This window comes from Mytilus californianus, unplaced genomic scaffold, assembly GCF_021869535.1.
Source record: "Mytilus californianus isolate M0D057914Y unplaced genomic scaffold, xbMytCali1.0.p SCAF_9, whole genome shotgun sequence".
NCBI lineage: Eukaryota > Metazoa > Mollusca > Bivalvia > Mytilida > Mytilidae > Mytilus > Mytilus californianus.
Window position 1 is genome coordinate 35,110,885 of NW_026262745.1, and position 17,333 is coordinate 35,128,217.

General features: G+C 30.6%; 1 protein-coding gene across 2 annotated transcripts; it reads right to left on the minus strand.

Moving 5' to 3' along the window:
- Positions 1-418: 418 nt before the first annotated feature.
- On the minus strand, positions 419-15,002 carry LOC127715664 (inhibitory POU protein-like). Of its 2 annotated transcripts, none has more exons than XM_052221826.1 (3): positions 14,836-15,002; positions 10,227-10,295; positions 419-2,918 (listed from the first exon to the last, which is right to left on the minus strand). In XM_052221826.1, exons 1-3 carry the CDS (start codon positions 14,866-14,868, stop codon positions 2,067-2,069), a joined length of 954 nt encoding a protein of 317 aa, XP_052077786.1. In that variant the 5' UTR covers positions 14,869-15,002; the 3' UTR covers positions 419-2,066. The 2 variants fall into 2 exon arrangements, with proteins under 2 accessions (XP_052077786.1, XP_052077787.1); XM_052221827.1 differs by lacking the exon at positions 14,836-15,002 and adding an exon at positions 10,526-10,595.
- Between the last annotated feature and the right edge of the window lie 2,331 nt (positions 15,003-17,333).

The window sequence follows — 17,333 nt, forward strand, 5'->3', positions numbered from 1 at the left end:
ACACCGGAGAATTTAAGAAAAGAATGTTATAAATCATGTCTATAACTAATTCACAGTCTCTTAGATCTATTTCAAATTGCTTAAAATATGCAAGTTACCTTTGTATTTTTTTATATAATATGTTTGTTTAAATGTCTAGAGTTTGGCATTTTTACTTTTTCAAATGACTCCAATAAGTCATAAAAATACTGAAAATCAATACCTTACATGCTTTGCACTTTTTAATGTCATTCCATTTGAACTGTGTCTATCTTTGTTTATTTTCCATGAAGCAATCAGTGAAAGAACAATATTTGTCTTCTTCTCATCATTAAATGCATATTTGAAGGATTAAACAGGAAAAGGTTAAGTAAAACTTTCCCGTGTACGCCCATGTATGTTAGTATATATCAGTTTGTAAAGAAAGAAAACATTTTATACATTTAAATACTTTATTTTTCAGTAACAATGAAAACTCCATTGATTTTATAGTTTGTAAACGTAAAAAATTGAGACATAAAAATTAAACATTAGATGATCAATACAACCACAAAAGCTCAATGGCTCTTTGTAACAAATTGTTCTAATGCATTGCAGGTGAACATAATGACAGAAATCGCTTCCGGACACACTTCCGGAAAATCAATGGCGGTCAACAATTGAATTGTCGGAGTAAAAGTGATGAATTTACTGTGTTTACGATCTCAATTACATTATGATCGCATTGTCATTAGATAATTATATCTTGTTCCTACAAAGATTATCAATCAAACAATCAGATCTTGGAAACATTGTAACAAACGCTATTAACGGTCAAACTCATCAGTTTGAAAAAGAAAACTTTCCAAAGAACGATCTTTCAAATGAAAATTGTCCTATGAATACACCACTTGAAATAAGAATATCAAGAAAAGTTTGTTCTTTTTTTTTAAATTTTCATCCAAATTTATATTCCTTAGATATATTTGCAAAACTAACAAAAACTTTTTAAAATATTTATCTGAAGCCTAAATAGTTTTTTTCAAGTATACGACGAATTATTTAAAAGAACATATGTCCCTTAAACGTATATTTTCATACTCTCCATTTTTTTATTTGAGTTAATCCGTTAGCATATACATATATTCACGAGTAGACGTTTTCTGGCATACATTTGGAAAAAAAACTTCTTCAGCTTTTGATGAAATAAAAATACTGCATTTTACTTGCATTGTAATCCATTCGAGTTTGAAACAATAATATGAGATCTGAATTGGTCTCAAAAGACCCCAAACACATAGCAGTGAATGAAATATCATGAAAATGTCAACTTGCTACAGGCGTCAGGTCCAATAACATAAATATCGCATGTTTTTAAATTAATTAGATAGCTAAGAATAAGAGACTAGCGTCTGTTAGTAATCTAATAATGACACAGAAACGGGATTATATTGTATCACATTGGTGACAAATGTATCTGCTCAAAAAACAATCAGACAAAAAAATACCAAGAAATACAATATGTCTGCAATTATAGTTTTTAAACTTGAAAGTATTTTTGATATCTTAATGCATTTACATTATACATAGTTGTTATATTTCGCCGCTGTCTTTTGATTAAAGCTCATTGTGAATTGAATACTCTGTGAATACTCTAAATGACTAGATTTTATATTGAAAAATGACGTATGAATTTGTTTTTTCATGGAGTTTTTCTTACATGTTCATGTTATGAGATGTATTATTAAACATCACAACGTCATCAAAACTGTTTAGCATCTACGTTTAAAAGTTAACAAAACAAAAATAATGTTAATAAATAAATAACTTAAATTATGTTTATGTACAATGAAATGGTAAAAATTATGTTCACACTATATATGTATATATATTTGCTGTCCAAGCAAATTTGTAGAAATTTTCACCTTGTATAAAAGTATAATATAGTAAATCAAAACGTTTGTTCGGTATAATTATAATTTGCATATGACGTCATTGTTTGTGCAGAGCACGTCACAATGCATAATTGCACAGTATTTATACCACGAACATACGCATTAGCTATATATACGAGACACTTTTTGTGCTTTAGCTTTGGGATGCTGTCTTTAACCGGTAACTGCAGAAAATTTCATTCTTTTTTGCTTCTGTCTTTGATTACAAAACCAAACACGAACAACATTTTTCTTGAGGTCCAACTTTTCTGCTATTTGTGCAATTTTTTCACCTGAAGGTCTTGGTTGTACGGCAAAATAAGCCTCTAAAGATCGCTTTTCCGGGGCAGCAATAGAAGTCCGTTTACGTTTCTTGTCGTTAGCTAAACTTCCGTTTTCAGCCTCTAGTCTCTCTCTTGCTTGTTTTTCGGCTCCTTCTAACCAGGCTTGTAGTATTGGTTTAAGTGCTATCATGTTATTGTGGCTAAGTGTCAGTGATTCAAATCTACATATCGTGCTCTGGCTCAATGAACCAACACCAGGTAATTTTAGGTTTGCTAATGCACCACCTACATCGGCCTGTGTTACTCCTAGTTTGATTCTTCTTTGTTTGAATCTTTCTGCGAACGATTCCAGTTCTCGAGGGTCACAATCTGAGTCGTGCATAGGGTGATGTACTGGATGGTGAGTAGGGAAGCCATTATGCCCATTCATAGAATTAGGATGCGAATAAACCGGTGGATACATTTGATGGTGATTATGTGATAGTCCGTGTGATACATTATTATGGTGGTCCATCATTCCTAAAGACATACCGGAACTTGATGTTAGCTGTTCTAACATAGAGTCTGAATGTCCAAATCCAGAATGATATTGCGACCTTGAAGGAGTGACATTATGACCGCCAAGGTCGGCCGTATGCCCATACATATCATGCTTCATCAACTGTTGTGAAGACTGTTTAGAAATATCAACTGCTGCCAAAACTTCAGCTCGTGTAAGCAAACCATCATCAAAGAAATTTCCCTGCAAATACATTAAAATATATAATGTATTAAATATGAAATAAAACTCTGGACAATTTTATAATATTACAAAACAAAAAACGCAAAACTAAGTATAAATAAAAAAATAAGAAGAATGTGGTATGATTGCCAATGAGACAACTCTCCACCAGACACCAAATAAAGTAGAAGTTAACAACAGAAGGTCACCGTACGGCCTTCAACAAAGAGCAAAACCCATACCGAACAGTAAGCCATAAAAGGCCCCGAAATGTCAAATTTAAAACAATTCAAACGAGAAAACTAACGGCCTGATTTATGTACGAAACAATAAACGAAAAACAAACATGACAGAGAGCAACAAACGACAACCACTTAATTCTTTAATTGCTAAGTGTTTGTCAAAGCTTACAAACAAAAAATGTCCCCTGTAAAAATTCCCGATAAATTAACGCGGAAAAATCCAGACAAGTTCGTGGTCAAGTTGTGATATGCAAGAGGGCTTTTGTGACAAGGAGATGACATTTAAAAATACTGAGAATACTGAGTGTAAAAGAAATAGATTAGTCAAAAATGTGTAGTACTTTGTGAGAAACTGTACATAACTATTAACTCTTAAAATATTTTATCAATATTTTAAAACAGTCGTAAACATTTTGATTTGTTTAGATGTCTTTTATAGATCTAAAAATGAATATATTTGAAGTATGTCAAGTTGGGATGCTGTATTTATAATTTTCTTCAACCTTCCCAATAAAGAAATACGATCAAGAAAAAAGTTGAAGAAGAACGAAATAACGACAAGACATTCCTAAATTTACAAGCATAGACATTAGGGAAATTGAAATGTTAAATTTAAGTATTAAATCGTGATCTATATACAAACATTTGACAGAAGGTTGAAAATAATTTGTGAGAAACATTTTAAATTCTAAAACAAAATACGTTCACTTGAAAATTTATTGACCATTTTTATAGAAATAATATCACAGTATGCCAAACAAAAAAACAAAAACAAAAAAACTTACATAAAAGGCTGACACATATATGTATCAATTTCATACTTATTATATTTTCAACGGATTTAGTTCCTGCGAGTTTGTATATTGAATTTTTGCAATTTTTTGTCCTTGAACAAATATGAAATAATAAATAAATAAGAAACATTTATTTAAACACTTTTCAAATCGATATTCCAATAAATATTTTACCTTAAGAAATTAATCTTCAGCAACAACTAGGAATATAAACTTCCATTTTAAAAAGGTTTCCTTTTTCAATTATTTTCAATTTTTTATAATTATTCAACGTTTCGGCAAAACTGGAAAAAATAAATATTATAAGGGAAATTCCAGGTATATTTTTGAACTATCAATCTTCCGCGACTTTACTTCATAAAATATGAAACATGTTGAACAATGAAACCGAGCGTTCTTGTTTAGGTCAGAATACTTAATCAGCTTTCATTAAACATATAGTATATACATACCGACGATGTTGACATACACCGCACACGGTCCGGGGGTCGGTAGGGTGGGGAATACCTCCCCGGGACATGTCCTGGATTCAATGAATTATGAATTCCAACAGATTTTTGGCTATTCAGCATCACTATTTTGGCACAAACTATTAGAATGTTTACAGAGGCCTAGGGCCTATTGTTTATACTGATATAAGCCAGTTCTATTAAAATTATTAAATGCCAAACTCCATACAAATTGGTACTATAGAAATTGATATTGGTTTTGTACGGCACCTGTTTGGATCACGTGGCATTTTATTTTATTCCAAGTAGCGCATGCTCTCTTTAAGAACTGCTCTGTTTGATGAACGTTATAAAGGTGTTTATTTTTTAGTTGAAGTGCCTGTGGTAGTGGCAATATTTTCCGTCAATATGTGATTTGATGAAGATCATCGATCACATAATCTGTATCTTTGAAAACATTATCCAGTTTGTTAAATGTTTCTTTCTAACCCATGGGGTTTCTTTGAAATAGTATCTAGCAATTTTGTTAGATTACCATAATTAGAGTGCTTTAAAATTGTCATTATGTTCTTAAGGTCAAAACATGTGCTTAATTGTCTATTTTCAAATTGAACATATATTTTTAATTACTTATTTCTCCAGAAAATATTATGACTTTTCACATTCGATTTTTTTCCGGGTTGACTAACCTTATTTTTTTTTCTTACGTTTTTTTTTCTGCTGGTACTGAGTAAATTAAAGAAATAATTGAGAAAGTTGACAAATTTTCATACTGACTTGACAGTAATGTATTTTAATTAAGATGTCATCCGGTAGTTGTCTTCATCTTGAATCTCGGAGGGGTGCCTTTGCTTTATAAATACACTCCGGGAAAGACAATGTAACATTCCTAATACCGTCAGTTTTGTCCTGTGGTTTTATTGACAAATATGTTTCAAGTTCGAGAACAAGATTACAACACGTCAATTCGTCAATTAACTTCATCAGATTTCATTGGAAGGATATTAGTAATACGAGAGTTAAAATGTCTTCTGGATTTTCAACTAATTGTTTCAATTTCCGAGCACTTGCTGAGATTTGTAAATGATATAAATTATCCCCATCAGTTTAATAACAGTGTTTTGTTAGTTAGTATGTGATGTTTTGTAACGAGAAACTCGCCCCTTTCTTTGATAATATAGTTATAAATACGGTCTCTTTTAAAAATTGCTTATAAAAAATTGCTGTCATAATTTTTTCGTGTTTCTTCTTTTTTTCTAAGACACATAGTGACTACAAACACAATTAATTGCTCAATTATATTTGTCTCAACCAATCCTTATATAAAACACCATGACTCATTTATTTTGGAAAATCGGATTCAAATACAAAAAAAACATAAAATTTCTCTGAAAAATGAACAACTTCATTCCAATGACTTCGCTAGCAATTTGATTTATATGAAAAATAATGTTATCATTTTATGCTTGTATTTTGTCTGAAGCCCAACCACTCCCTTGAGCTTCCCCGCAAAAAGAACAACACCAAAATGTCCGTCATGTGGATTTTTTTAATTATTTTAATTACTTTATTACTTAATTACATTATCCCATCCGTCATTTAAAACACGGGCAATAAAATACTTCAAATATGTTCATATTCAATGTGATATTTTAAATTTTTTAATGTCTAGAAAAATAGATTTTTCTCTTCAAATACCAATTGTGCGATTTCGGAATAAAAATTCAATCGCAGAAAAAGGAAATCTTATTGTATTATTACAAATTGATTTAAATGTGAAGAACGAGAAAATAGCATCTGCAGAAAACAATGGTTGAAATATCTCTTAAAAAATCTTAATTGCTTTCAAATTAAACATAGTATATAACGCAGAGGTCTTCACATTATACAAAATTAGAGCCAGAATTATTGGTTATTTCATGACAAATTCTGAACATTTTCACAAAAGTGTCGGAAACTCGTGTGTGCTAAAAAAATTACTTCATTAATTAAAAAAACATTTTATTGTTTCGGCAGACCACTTTTTCTGCAAGAACAGAGAACTTAATCATTTATTTTCGTGCAAGGTAATAATGAAAATCCAGGTGTTTCTTTGAAATGTTTTACACTTTTCTTACACATTTTAGGTCGATACTCATAGGTTTCATAACGAGTGAGAATGGGATATCGCTTGATATCAACTCGAGTTATTTAATTTCAATATAATGATAAACGAGACTTCGGCGAGTTTATTATTACTATTTAAATTAAATAACGAGAGTTGATATCAAGCAATATCCAATTCTCACAAGTTGTTAAACCTATTTCTCTTATGGTCAGCACTCTCAATGTGTTACATTTAAAATTCCGCGAAATGTTGATCTAGTCTTTTGCACATTTCAGTATGACGTCATATGTCCTTTTCTGGTGTCAAACTTTAACATCAGCCATTTTAAGACTTTTTGTACGCTTCAGAATGTAATAAAATTTGACAAAAAGAAGATTGTCAGGTGAAATTTGTGAGTGTTTTGTATATTATTGAAGAAATCACATATGTCCGTTGCCATGGACGAAATGTACCTCGTCTTAACCCTTGAAAGTCATCAAAGACCTAACGAATAGCCAATAGAAATGCCGTAATATCGTCTTATGATGCTGGATAAGCCAATCAAATTAACGTAGATTTTCGTATCACACTCCGTGCAGTGTGATACGAGAAATATCTATTCATGCAAGAAATAGATAACAGGCCACATCCATAAGAGAATCATGTTTTTATTTTACCAAGGAGGTTATATAACCTCCTTGATTTTACTGTTCTCTTATAAAATTTTGATTAGTTAACATGTCGAAGTTTTTTTTTAGTGTCCACGAAATTCATTTGGAGCGAACAATATTTAGTACGTAAAGAAATGCAAAGAAAAATGTGTCTTAGGTCTTATATCGATGACAGTACCAAAAATGATTGAGTTAAAATTCTTTTATTATTTTTTGGCACCCGCGTGCTAGTATGTTAGATGGTCTAAGCAAGATCGTTGTGCTAATAAAAAAATGACCTTATTGGTTTAAGATTTAAGAAAAGACACAACTGACACAAAAACAATATTTTAAAAAGTCAAGAGGTCAGGGTATATTTGAATGTCCTTGTTCTCAATCATCTCGATTAAAAGTCTTATTCGTCATCATTATATAATACAAATAAGTGTTTCTATTTCATAGCATACCCTGAAGATTTTGATAGCATGTATTAATTAATATATAAATAGTTGAATGTTTATTATAGCTTTATTTTGGTTAATACATTTGTACTATGTGTCTGAAATAAAGTTCTTAAATGTTCCATCTGTAGTATATTGCTAAGAACTTTCTCTTTATTATTATCTCTCTCTCTCGCCTCAATTGACCCTTTTCCTGAACAAAGACACGGGTCAAATTAGTAATTTTAGTTTTGTACGGCAACTTAAAAAGGAAACACGAGATCTTTTGGATTTATACCATGAAGCCTTCAGACCTACAGTTCAGATTACTATCGTTTAAGCTTAAGTTGCTACCTGGATCAGTGATTTATCAACAGTCTACAATTAAGTAAACATGGATGATATGTGTAATATTTGCCCTAGAAGCAGATCTCGATGTATCATGTAATTAATGCTATCCTGGGATGATAGCAAGTAAAGCAATTAATCTAATGGACCCAGCCCCAGGTCACCAAAAGCTCCCTAATGACCCGAATCCAAATTAACAAACATTTTATAGAGTAATAGATCAAAAGACGATGGTTTCTATGTATTAATTTCCGTCTATAGTATTTGGCCTTTTGACCTATTGTGTCATATTTCTATTGTTGTGTGTCTACTTTTTTTAAATGTGCAAAGCTTTGAAAGCAGTTTGTGTATATTCATTATACATCGTATCTTACAATGAAAGTTGTGGAACTGTTTCTTTCCTTGCTTAATTTAACCTTTGGTTTTAGCTTGTGCTTGTTCTAATTATAGGGATGCGGGGAAAACAAAATGAACTAACAATAGTTGTCACCCGCACATGTCAACAGTTATTTTTATATTGTTCTTCTAATTTCTCAAGATTTATATTTGTTTCATCAAGAAAGACAGATCTAAAATGATAGTTAGAGCCCTGTATTGTCGATAATTAGTATTTTATTACTAGGTAACATGTCAGGCGATGTTCAATTTCCCTATTATTTTGTATCGTTTTCTTCTAATCAGGTATGAGTTTTCCTATTAAACCACTCAGGTCGCCAGTAATGTTAGTTTTATCGTGATCAGATCGACTGTTCATAACGGATAAAACCAATACAATAAATTTGATCGCAGATAAATATAACACATGTTTCTCCGAAGGTTAAACTCTATTGGAAGGAGTGAAATGTCAATTCGTAAACTCATCCGGGACGATTAAAATATCGATCTTATTTTATTTTTCTAAAAGAAAAGAAAGGTATTAAATCCAAATGGGATTTATTTCTAAAAAATAATATGTACAATTAATTGTAACTTGAAGATTCTTATAATCAATTATATTTAAAAAAAAAAAAAAAAAAGAATACAAACGATCATCTAAATAGAAAACCAGATGGGTAGTGAAGAATTATTTCCGGATTAGTAATTGTAAACTGTACTTTATTGTATTCCATCTGGGAACAGTATATCTGTTCCTGATTCCATTAACATTAAATTTATAAATATAATATATAATATATAATTCTTATTTATATGCACTGAACCCTTTGTTCTTATATATGAAGAATATTAGGGTACATCTTGTTGCTTAAACTGTAGCATCAAGGGTGTTAACAGTTTTAAATCCAATTAAATCATAGGTATTAAACATTGTATAAAATACGAGCAATTTATGGAATTGTTGAATTGATGGGTGCTTTATATGCGCATATATTCAAAACTATTACAAATTTGGAATTGAGCTATTTCGACCAGAACAAACTTTTGATCCTAGATCTTCGAATGATACTATTTTTGCAAACTAAAATGTAATTTACTTAGCAGCGCAAATAAGTTATATAATAATAAAAAATTATATAAGTTATATAAGAATGTTTATTTTCAAGTATTGGTTGGAAAGACTTGAATGTCTTTAACCCCCTCCCTTTTCTGTTCACAAAATCAGCTAAGACATTCATGAAGGGGGTTTCGAATGTCTGAGTCTCGCCTTACTCTCGTTAATGTTAACGTATATTTTTGTAATAAAAATTATCCTGAATATCGCAACATTTGAAAGATTGCATTTTGTTACTTTCTTTCCACATTGAATAACATTCAATTTGTAGTTCAGTGTACCGGTACATTCGTTTTAACATTTTAAAGGAAGTGATATTTGATATAAGATTGAAATTTCATTTAAATATACATTATTTTATCGAGAATTAATATGAAACTATAGAATAATGAAAGAATTTTACTTCAATCAGTCTCTAAATTTTACGAACAAAGGGAAATAACTCTAAACTAAATAAAATAACGTTTCCTTGTTTGTACACGATGCGCAAAGTAAGTACCTGCTATTAACTGTTTTACAGATACCAATTTTTATCATCCCCGTACGACAAATGTTTTATACTAAAAACGATAATTTTACATAATTGTGTAACGGAACTGTCACTCCCGTATTTGTAATTATTACTAACGTGTGTATTTAATTATATTTAAAAAAAATTAATAATAACAGCAAGGAGGTGGACTTACGTCCGACGGAAAATATTTCATGCATGTTCAGATAAATCTACAGCACTGGAGTCATCCAAAATATTTTGTTTATACCAAACACAAAATAACGTAACACCATGTATACACACGTGTTCATTTAAAAGTAAAACAATAAGAATCTTACCTTATTCCACAAATATTGTTCATGTTCACCTCCAGAAAAATCTCGGGGTCCTCCTAACGTTGTCAACGTCTGAAATAATTTAGAGTTATATTAAATATCCAATTAAAACTTGTAAATAAAAGCCGTGAAACTTTCTTCTTTTATTACGAAATAAGTATATGATTTAATCATACTTATTGTATTCATTTACATTTGCTAATATTATTAAGAAACGAATATTAAAATTTACATATGTACATAAGTTTAATAGATAAAGTATTCAAATTATTAAAATTGATAAAAAAAAAATATTTAAATACCGTTAGATTCTCTTCAGGTAGTAAAAGCATCTTGATTTGTTTACTGTTGAATTATTAAATAAGTTGACAATAAATTTGATCTGTTTTTATACATTTTGTGGGAGGGGCTACGGTATGAAAAGTGGACAGGTGCGTGCTCAATGAGACGTGACATTATGATTGGATTAGACAGATCATTAATGAATTAAATGCTTGTTTTTATAAGTTTTGAATGAAAATCTTGTTTTGATATATTTATACAAACAATGCCAAACGGTAGATTCACACCTATAGGCCTTTGTCGGCTCGTGTTAGGCACACTCCAACATGGATCATTTAACATGATACAAAGATAGCCTTTTCTTTGTACCGTTGACAAATTCAGTTCTTTTATCCATAAATTTGTGTTTTATGGTTTTAATGATTGAACTTTTTATAGAAATAAAGAAATGAACATCTAAAATTACATCAGAGGTGTAGTGGTAGGATATCATCTGTTCCGTGCCGTTACATCGTAAAATTTAACAAAAGGCTGCCGTAGCATATGACAAACATACGTCTGAGTCTAAATATTCGGAAATTCTCGCGGGAATATTTTGGATGTTGCGACTTTATGAAGAAGAAGAAATTGACCATACTCCTTTTTTAGCTTTCTTATTACTTTTATGTATTGTTTATTTATATAAATAAAATTGAAATCAGGCGTGAATCATTTACAATCATTATTGATATGTTCGTGGTATATATCCTTTCTTTGCCTAATTTAAAAATTCAAAATGTCATTTACTATTAAACAGTTACGGCTTATAACATCTTACTCATTTATATTTGAGTTAACACTCCGCAAGTGTAGTGCAAATATTTTCATTTTTTCCATACAGACGTTAGTTGTAATCACGAAAGCTTTAAAAATAGAATAAACAGAACTAGAGCAAAATTTAAGATAACTATGAATTCATACATATTCAAAAAAACACTTTTCCTATAGATTAACTTTCGTACTTCAATAAAATGAACAACAACAAAAAGAGGTATACTTATTTTTATTTTTTTTAAACCAACGGTAGGTATTAAATATATGATTAAAATAAAATGCAAAATACGCCGTCTGCAACAAGGCAACAAGTGTCACTCTGTATGACTGTGTTATAATAACTTTGCATTTTTCAAAACTCTGGCAAATATGATTTACAAAATGACCTGTAACTTTTTAACGATCTTAACTGCCCGGGATCGTATTTATGCTAATTTTAGAAACAGTCTAACCTTCAAACACTAAACAAAAACTTCCGAATATAAAAATATGAATATTGACATAGTCATGAGAGCTGTTACAAAAAAATTCAATAATAATAATATAAGAATAACATCAGAGTGAGCAAATTATCATAATCATGATCACGAAAATAGGAGAGTTATACCAACGTGCAATAAAATCGACGAAGGACAAACCACAGCATTTACAAATGTAAAAAGACAAAATGACAAAAAATGTTCCCAAATAATTCAAAGAAAACTATATGCTGGAAAATATGATCGCCACAAACACCAAGGGAGAACAGGTGCGCTCCGGTAGGGTCAGTCGATTTCATGCTCACTAGCGACAACAACAAACAAAACCGGCGCGCTGCGCCTGATAAGTAAAAGCCGTCCATATTTGTATTTTGTGATAGTCTTGAAAGGTGAGAATTAAGAGGACACCATTGTGTTAAATGGACCATAGACGTGGTCATCTGCGAGACAAATATTCCGTAGTGGTCAATATGGTCATGATGACATCAGTAAAGTATGAAAAGATTACTTCACATTTACTTTATAAACCCTTGGTTCAGTGGCTTTCTTATCATAAATTATTCCTGATTATCATATTTTGCATTTTTATTCATAGCCAGGAAACCATGAAGCTACACCAGATTCGTCGAAAAATATAGATTATAGAAAAATACTGGTGATAAAAATGCCCCTGTTTCTGAATTTCAACCTTCTAGAGCTGCTTTTTAAATATCAGAAATCTTAAAACTGCTTCATACCTGACTAGAACATTGCAGGCAAAGAGATATCTTTATATATATAAAAAGGTATAATCCAATTAAGATAAAACTGCTTCTAAATTCAACCAAAAACTGCATAAAATTTTGAGGTATATGATGAAAGTTTCTCACACAAATATACACTAAACATCTAGAAGTCTGTTTTTTGTTACCATGTGCTGTTCGGTTGCTGTCTTTTTTTTTCATTTTCCTTTATACAAGTTAATACCATAGATAGATTATTAAAAACGATATGTCAACAGCCAAAACAAAATCTCAGAAGACAGAAACTAGGGCCATATATCATTATGCATTTTTATGACAACATAAAATGAACACGTGAAATAACTAAGATCCTTTTCTGTATACAAAACTGCAGAATAACCAGAAAGGGACAATGGGTAGCACATCCCACTTTCCCGGAGTGGAAACTTCTTACTTTGAACTATAAGTTCGCATGACGAATTATTCCAGTCATCGCGATATAGCCTCTACAAGTCGTCATGGTATTAAACAGCTTTCAACCAATCAGTCGATTTCATAAGTTGATGTACATAAAATAAAGCTCGATTTATTTTATATATTTATATATTTTAAATGTGTAACGGCGGTTTTTTTTGTTGTTTTTGTTGGAAGAAATAGTTTTGACTTTAATATCATGATACACGGTGTTGGTTTTTTTGTTTAAAGAAATATATTTGACTTTTAGATATCATGATAAAAACGGTTAAAAAATATGTTTAGCTACTAGGATTGTTTTGGTTCACAATAAATAGTCGCGTTACCATGATCATTGGTGACTACTGTCTCTCTAAAAACAACAATTGCTCGCAAGCGCATGAAAACTAGATAATTTTCTGTTGTTTACAATATCTTATTAATATTTTTGCATCAGCCTATACGACATACCTTTTCACCATTAAACAAAGTTTAAGTATAATTTTTAAAACGATATGTTAAAAAGTATGTTATAGAGTGTAACGCTTTTGTTTGTTTGATTATTTTCTGGTAACTCCAGTATAGGCTTTGACACAATTACAGATCTAAAAACTAGGTGCCGATCTTGTCAATGTACAGATAGCCACTTGATGCATTGAAAAAAAGCTGCATCATTTTTGTACTTTACACTAATAAACATAATACGGAATGTCTGCCTTAAAAAAAGTTCAGCATTTCAATCTTTCATATAAAAAATACATTGTAAAAATAATGAATCTGTTGGCCTACAGGCTGTAAACACAACATAATACCTTATTCTTAATCACTGACAAACAAAAATGCAAAATTAATTATAAAATTTGATTAAATCTATAAGTTGTTAAACATACAAATTTCTCCAGACACGTGGTGGATGGGTTATCTGTAATAATTGTTTATTAATTGCTAGTGGTTATTTGCAGTTTGCAAGTGCAGCGACTTTGGCTATTTGAGGTTAGCTAACGCAATGCTCCGTAGAGACCCATTCCGGAAAGAATCATTCCGGGGAAACAAAATGTTTGTCATAAGGGATTTTTCATGTTTGAAATTAAGCGTACAATTATCACCGATTTGTTGTAATAATTTTGCAGATACAAAAATTGATAAATCACCTGTTACTCTGATTATTTGTTTAATAAATCAAGATTATTTTAACCGTGATTTTATTGACAGAAGGGAAGAATTACACATTTATGTGATTGTTCAGTATATACTATAGTACTTTATTTGAACCTACTTTAATAAATTTACAAACACTGGTTCATTCAATAAATAATATGTATATAGAGAGAGATGAACATTTTGGAAATATATATATTTTACATATATACTACGTTAATGTAAATTAGAAAAAGAGAAACATTCGAATTTAAAACTCACGTCAAGGGTTTGGTATTTTCGTGATCCATATATCCATTGACAAAAACAATGTTGAGCAAGAAACTAGTATGCATATGTACTTTTGCCTACTTAAGTATTAAGGTGATATGAAATCTTTTAAAATCAAAGATAGATATATAAAATTTGCTATATTCGCCAATCTTCAATATTACATTAATTCACTTCAAAGTGACTACCGAAAGAAATAAAAATAAATTGATCAAACAATACTAGAACATGCAAATGTCCGATCTACAAATAGATAAAATCATTGTAAGAACATTTCCACTCAGTTATTAATGAAAATGTAAATGATTAATCTGTAAAGAGGAAACGACTTCAATGTCACTTAATATAAAATCTGTTTAATATTTTAAACATTTGATGAAGACGTATAAAACCTTATTAAAGATTCAAGAATTAGGAAAGAAATCATTTTCCTACCTGATGTGGGTGGTACAACCCGTAAGACGACATGGCCACTGGGTCAGGCTCCTGGATGAGGGAGTCAGGATAAAAAAGTAGGGTTATAAAACGTGTCTTGTCCCCTCAAATGGTAAATTTCTCGTAAATAATAACTGAGTTTTGCTGACCAACTTTTTAAGGTAGCATTAATGTTGTTACCTAGTTTTGTTAATCAATTTCCTTTGGAAGTTTCTGATTGGTTGGTTACCTTCTGTGATGCTGAGGAAGGCGTGTTACCTGTTATTACCTGCCGGACCATGTGTTTAACGGAAACTATTCCGCTGATGGAAATTCTGAATTATGCATAATCGATAATTACTATTCAAAAGTCACAAAGATTAAAATTAATAGAAATATCGTAAAAGAAATTATTTAGTCTAGTAAGAAGTCCTTGATCAATAAGTTTCGGATAATTAAGCAGCCTATATATGTATTCTTTTAACCATTCAAAATATTTTTTTTAATACTTTCACCTTTGATTTCATAACACGAAAAAAAACAAACTTACAAATACGTATATTTATTATTCAAAAAAGAAAAATATCATAACTTGATTGGAAGGACATGGAACATAAAATACAAAGTATCTTGTATGACGTGTTCATTTCAAAACGCGACAACAAAAAGAATGTAGTCAAATGACAAAAGTCCTTATTAAAAATTTATTGAAATAACACCATGTTAAAATGATTCCCAAATTTTAAATATTTGTTCAATACTTTATGTAATCACATTCTAATTTTCAGAGCTCGAGTTCTGTTATGTGAGATATTTTTGTTTTGAAAGAGCTGTTTGTCATTGGGTCTCTGCTACATCGGCGTATACTCCAAAATTTCTGTTTATTCATATTATCTACAGTTAACGAGAACAATAAGGTACCTGCGTAACACTAGCTTGAGAAATTACACATATAAGATTAAAGGAAAAACGTTTCTTACCTTAACTTAATAGATTTCAATCCACTGACGTATTTCAATGACTGGAAAATTAAGATTTATTTGTGAAAGCTTAAGCAACTGAGCCTTGGAGAGCTTCTTTTTTTAAAGCTTTTTCAGAGAATGTCAATGAATTCTATAAATATTTTGCCAACAATGCTCGTGTTATGTGTAAAACGTCTCTGTAAACTTTTTGATCCCATTTCATTAGTATTAGCTTTGAGCTTCCGGAAAGAATATTTTTTTTTCAATTTTAAAAGACGAAAACTCTGTTTTCGAAATTGTGTACAGTGGCTATGTAAGTTAATGTTACGAACACTTTATTAACAAAAAAACTTTACAAATTTAAAGGGTGGAGCTCATTTTTGACCCTTTTTACGGACGAAAAAAGAATACAGGAAAGAATTTTCAAATCAGTTCGATATTGGTTGAAAGTATCAAAAGAACACTATGCATTTGAAAAGTGACAAAATCACAAAAATTGGCTTTTTGTTTTGTTTAAACAACAAAGAGTTGAACCAAAATTAAGAAATTTAAGGCATTTAAATAAAAGAATATACATTATTAAGAAAGCAAATAAACGACACACATAAAATAATCAAGGTCACCAAAGGTCACCATTTATGTGGTCCTTAACAATATATGTAAATGTATAAATTAGCCCACATCTAGACCGACGGGTTCTAAATTAGTTGATACCAATGTTGGATTGAAATCAGTAAATTGATCTTAAGACGAATTGTATTGTTATTATGCTGAATAAGCATCTCCTTTTATTCATTTTTGTAACATGTAAAACGTTTTTAATTTAACGAAATGTTTATTATGTGTCTCTTGGTATTCATAGACATTGAAAAGTATAAGAGCCCACGCACAAAATGGAACAGTCATTAAATTTTAAATGAAAACAATCATAAATCCGTTAGATTTTCTCTTCGGAGTAACACAAAAGTAAGTAGTTGCAAATGAAACTAAATATTTTTTAAGTTTTCAGAACCCCATTCATGACTTGCAGTTTATTGTCGGACATCCTTGGAAGCAGAAAATTGTCTTGACCAGTACTACTAGGGGGTGTTTAACGACCTTGACTAACCCTGAGGGTCTCGCACGGTCGGTCTTGTACAGCGAATTTCAAAGATCCATGTCACTTACCACCTGAATACTTAATTTGCAGTGGCACTGAATTTTTAATAGTAGTAAGCTTTTAACATTAAACATTTAGATTGTTTGAAAGCGGAAAAGCAAAGAAAATTTGTAAATGAAAACGCCATTCTTCAATCACATGACTTATATCCCAAAATAAAAGAGGACCGTTTGATTTTAGATTCACGTTACTCATTATAAGTTTTGGTAATAAAAACGAGAGCCTCAATGCCAAGTAATCTAATAAAGATTAAAAACATAATCTTAAACCCTATTAGGAAATCTTTGAATTTCCTTGTCTCAAAAATGACAACTTCTTCAAACACTGGCATATTATATCTGGTTATATAGATATTTTTGAAATGACGATTGTAAAACGTACAACAGTAACGTATTGCC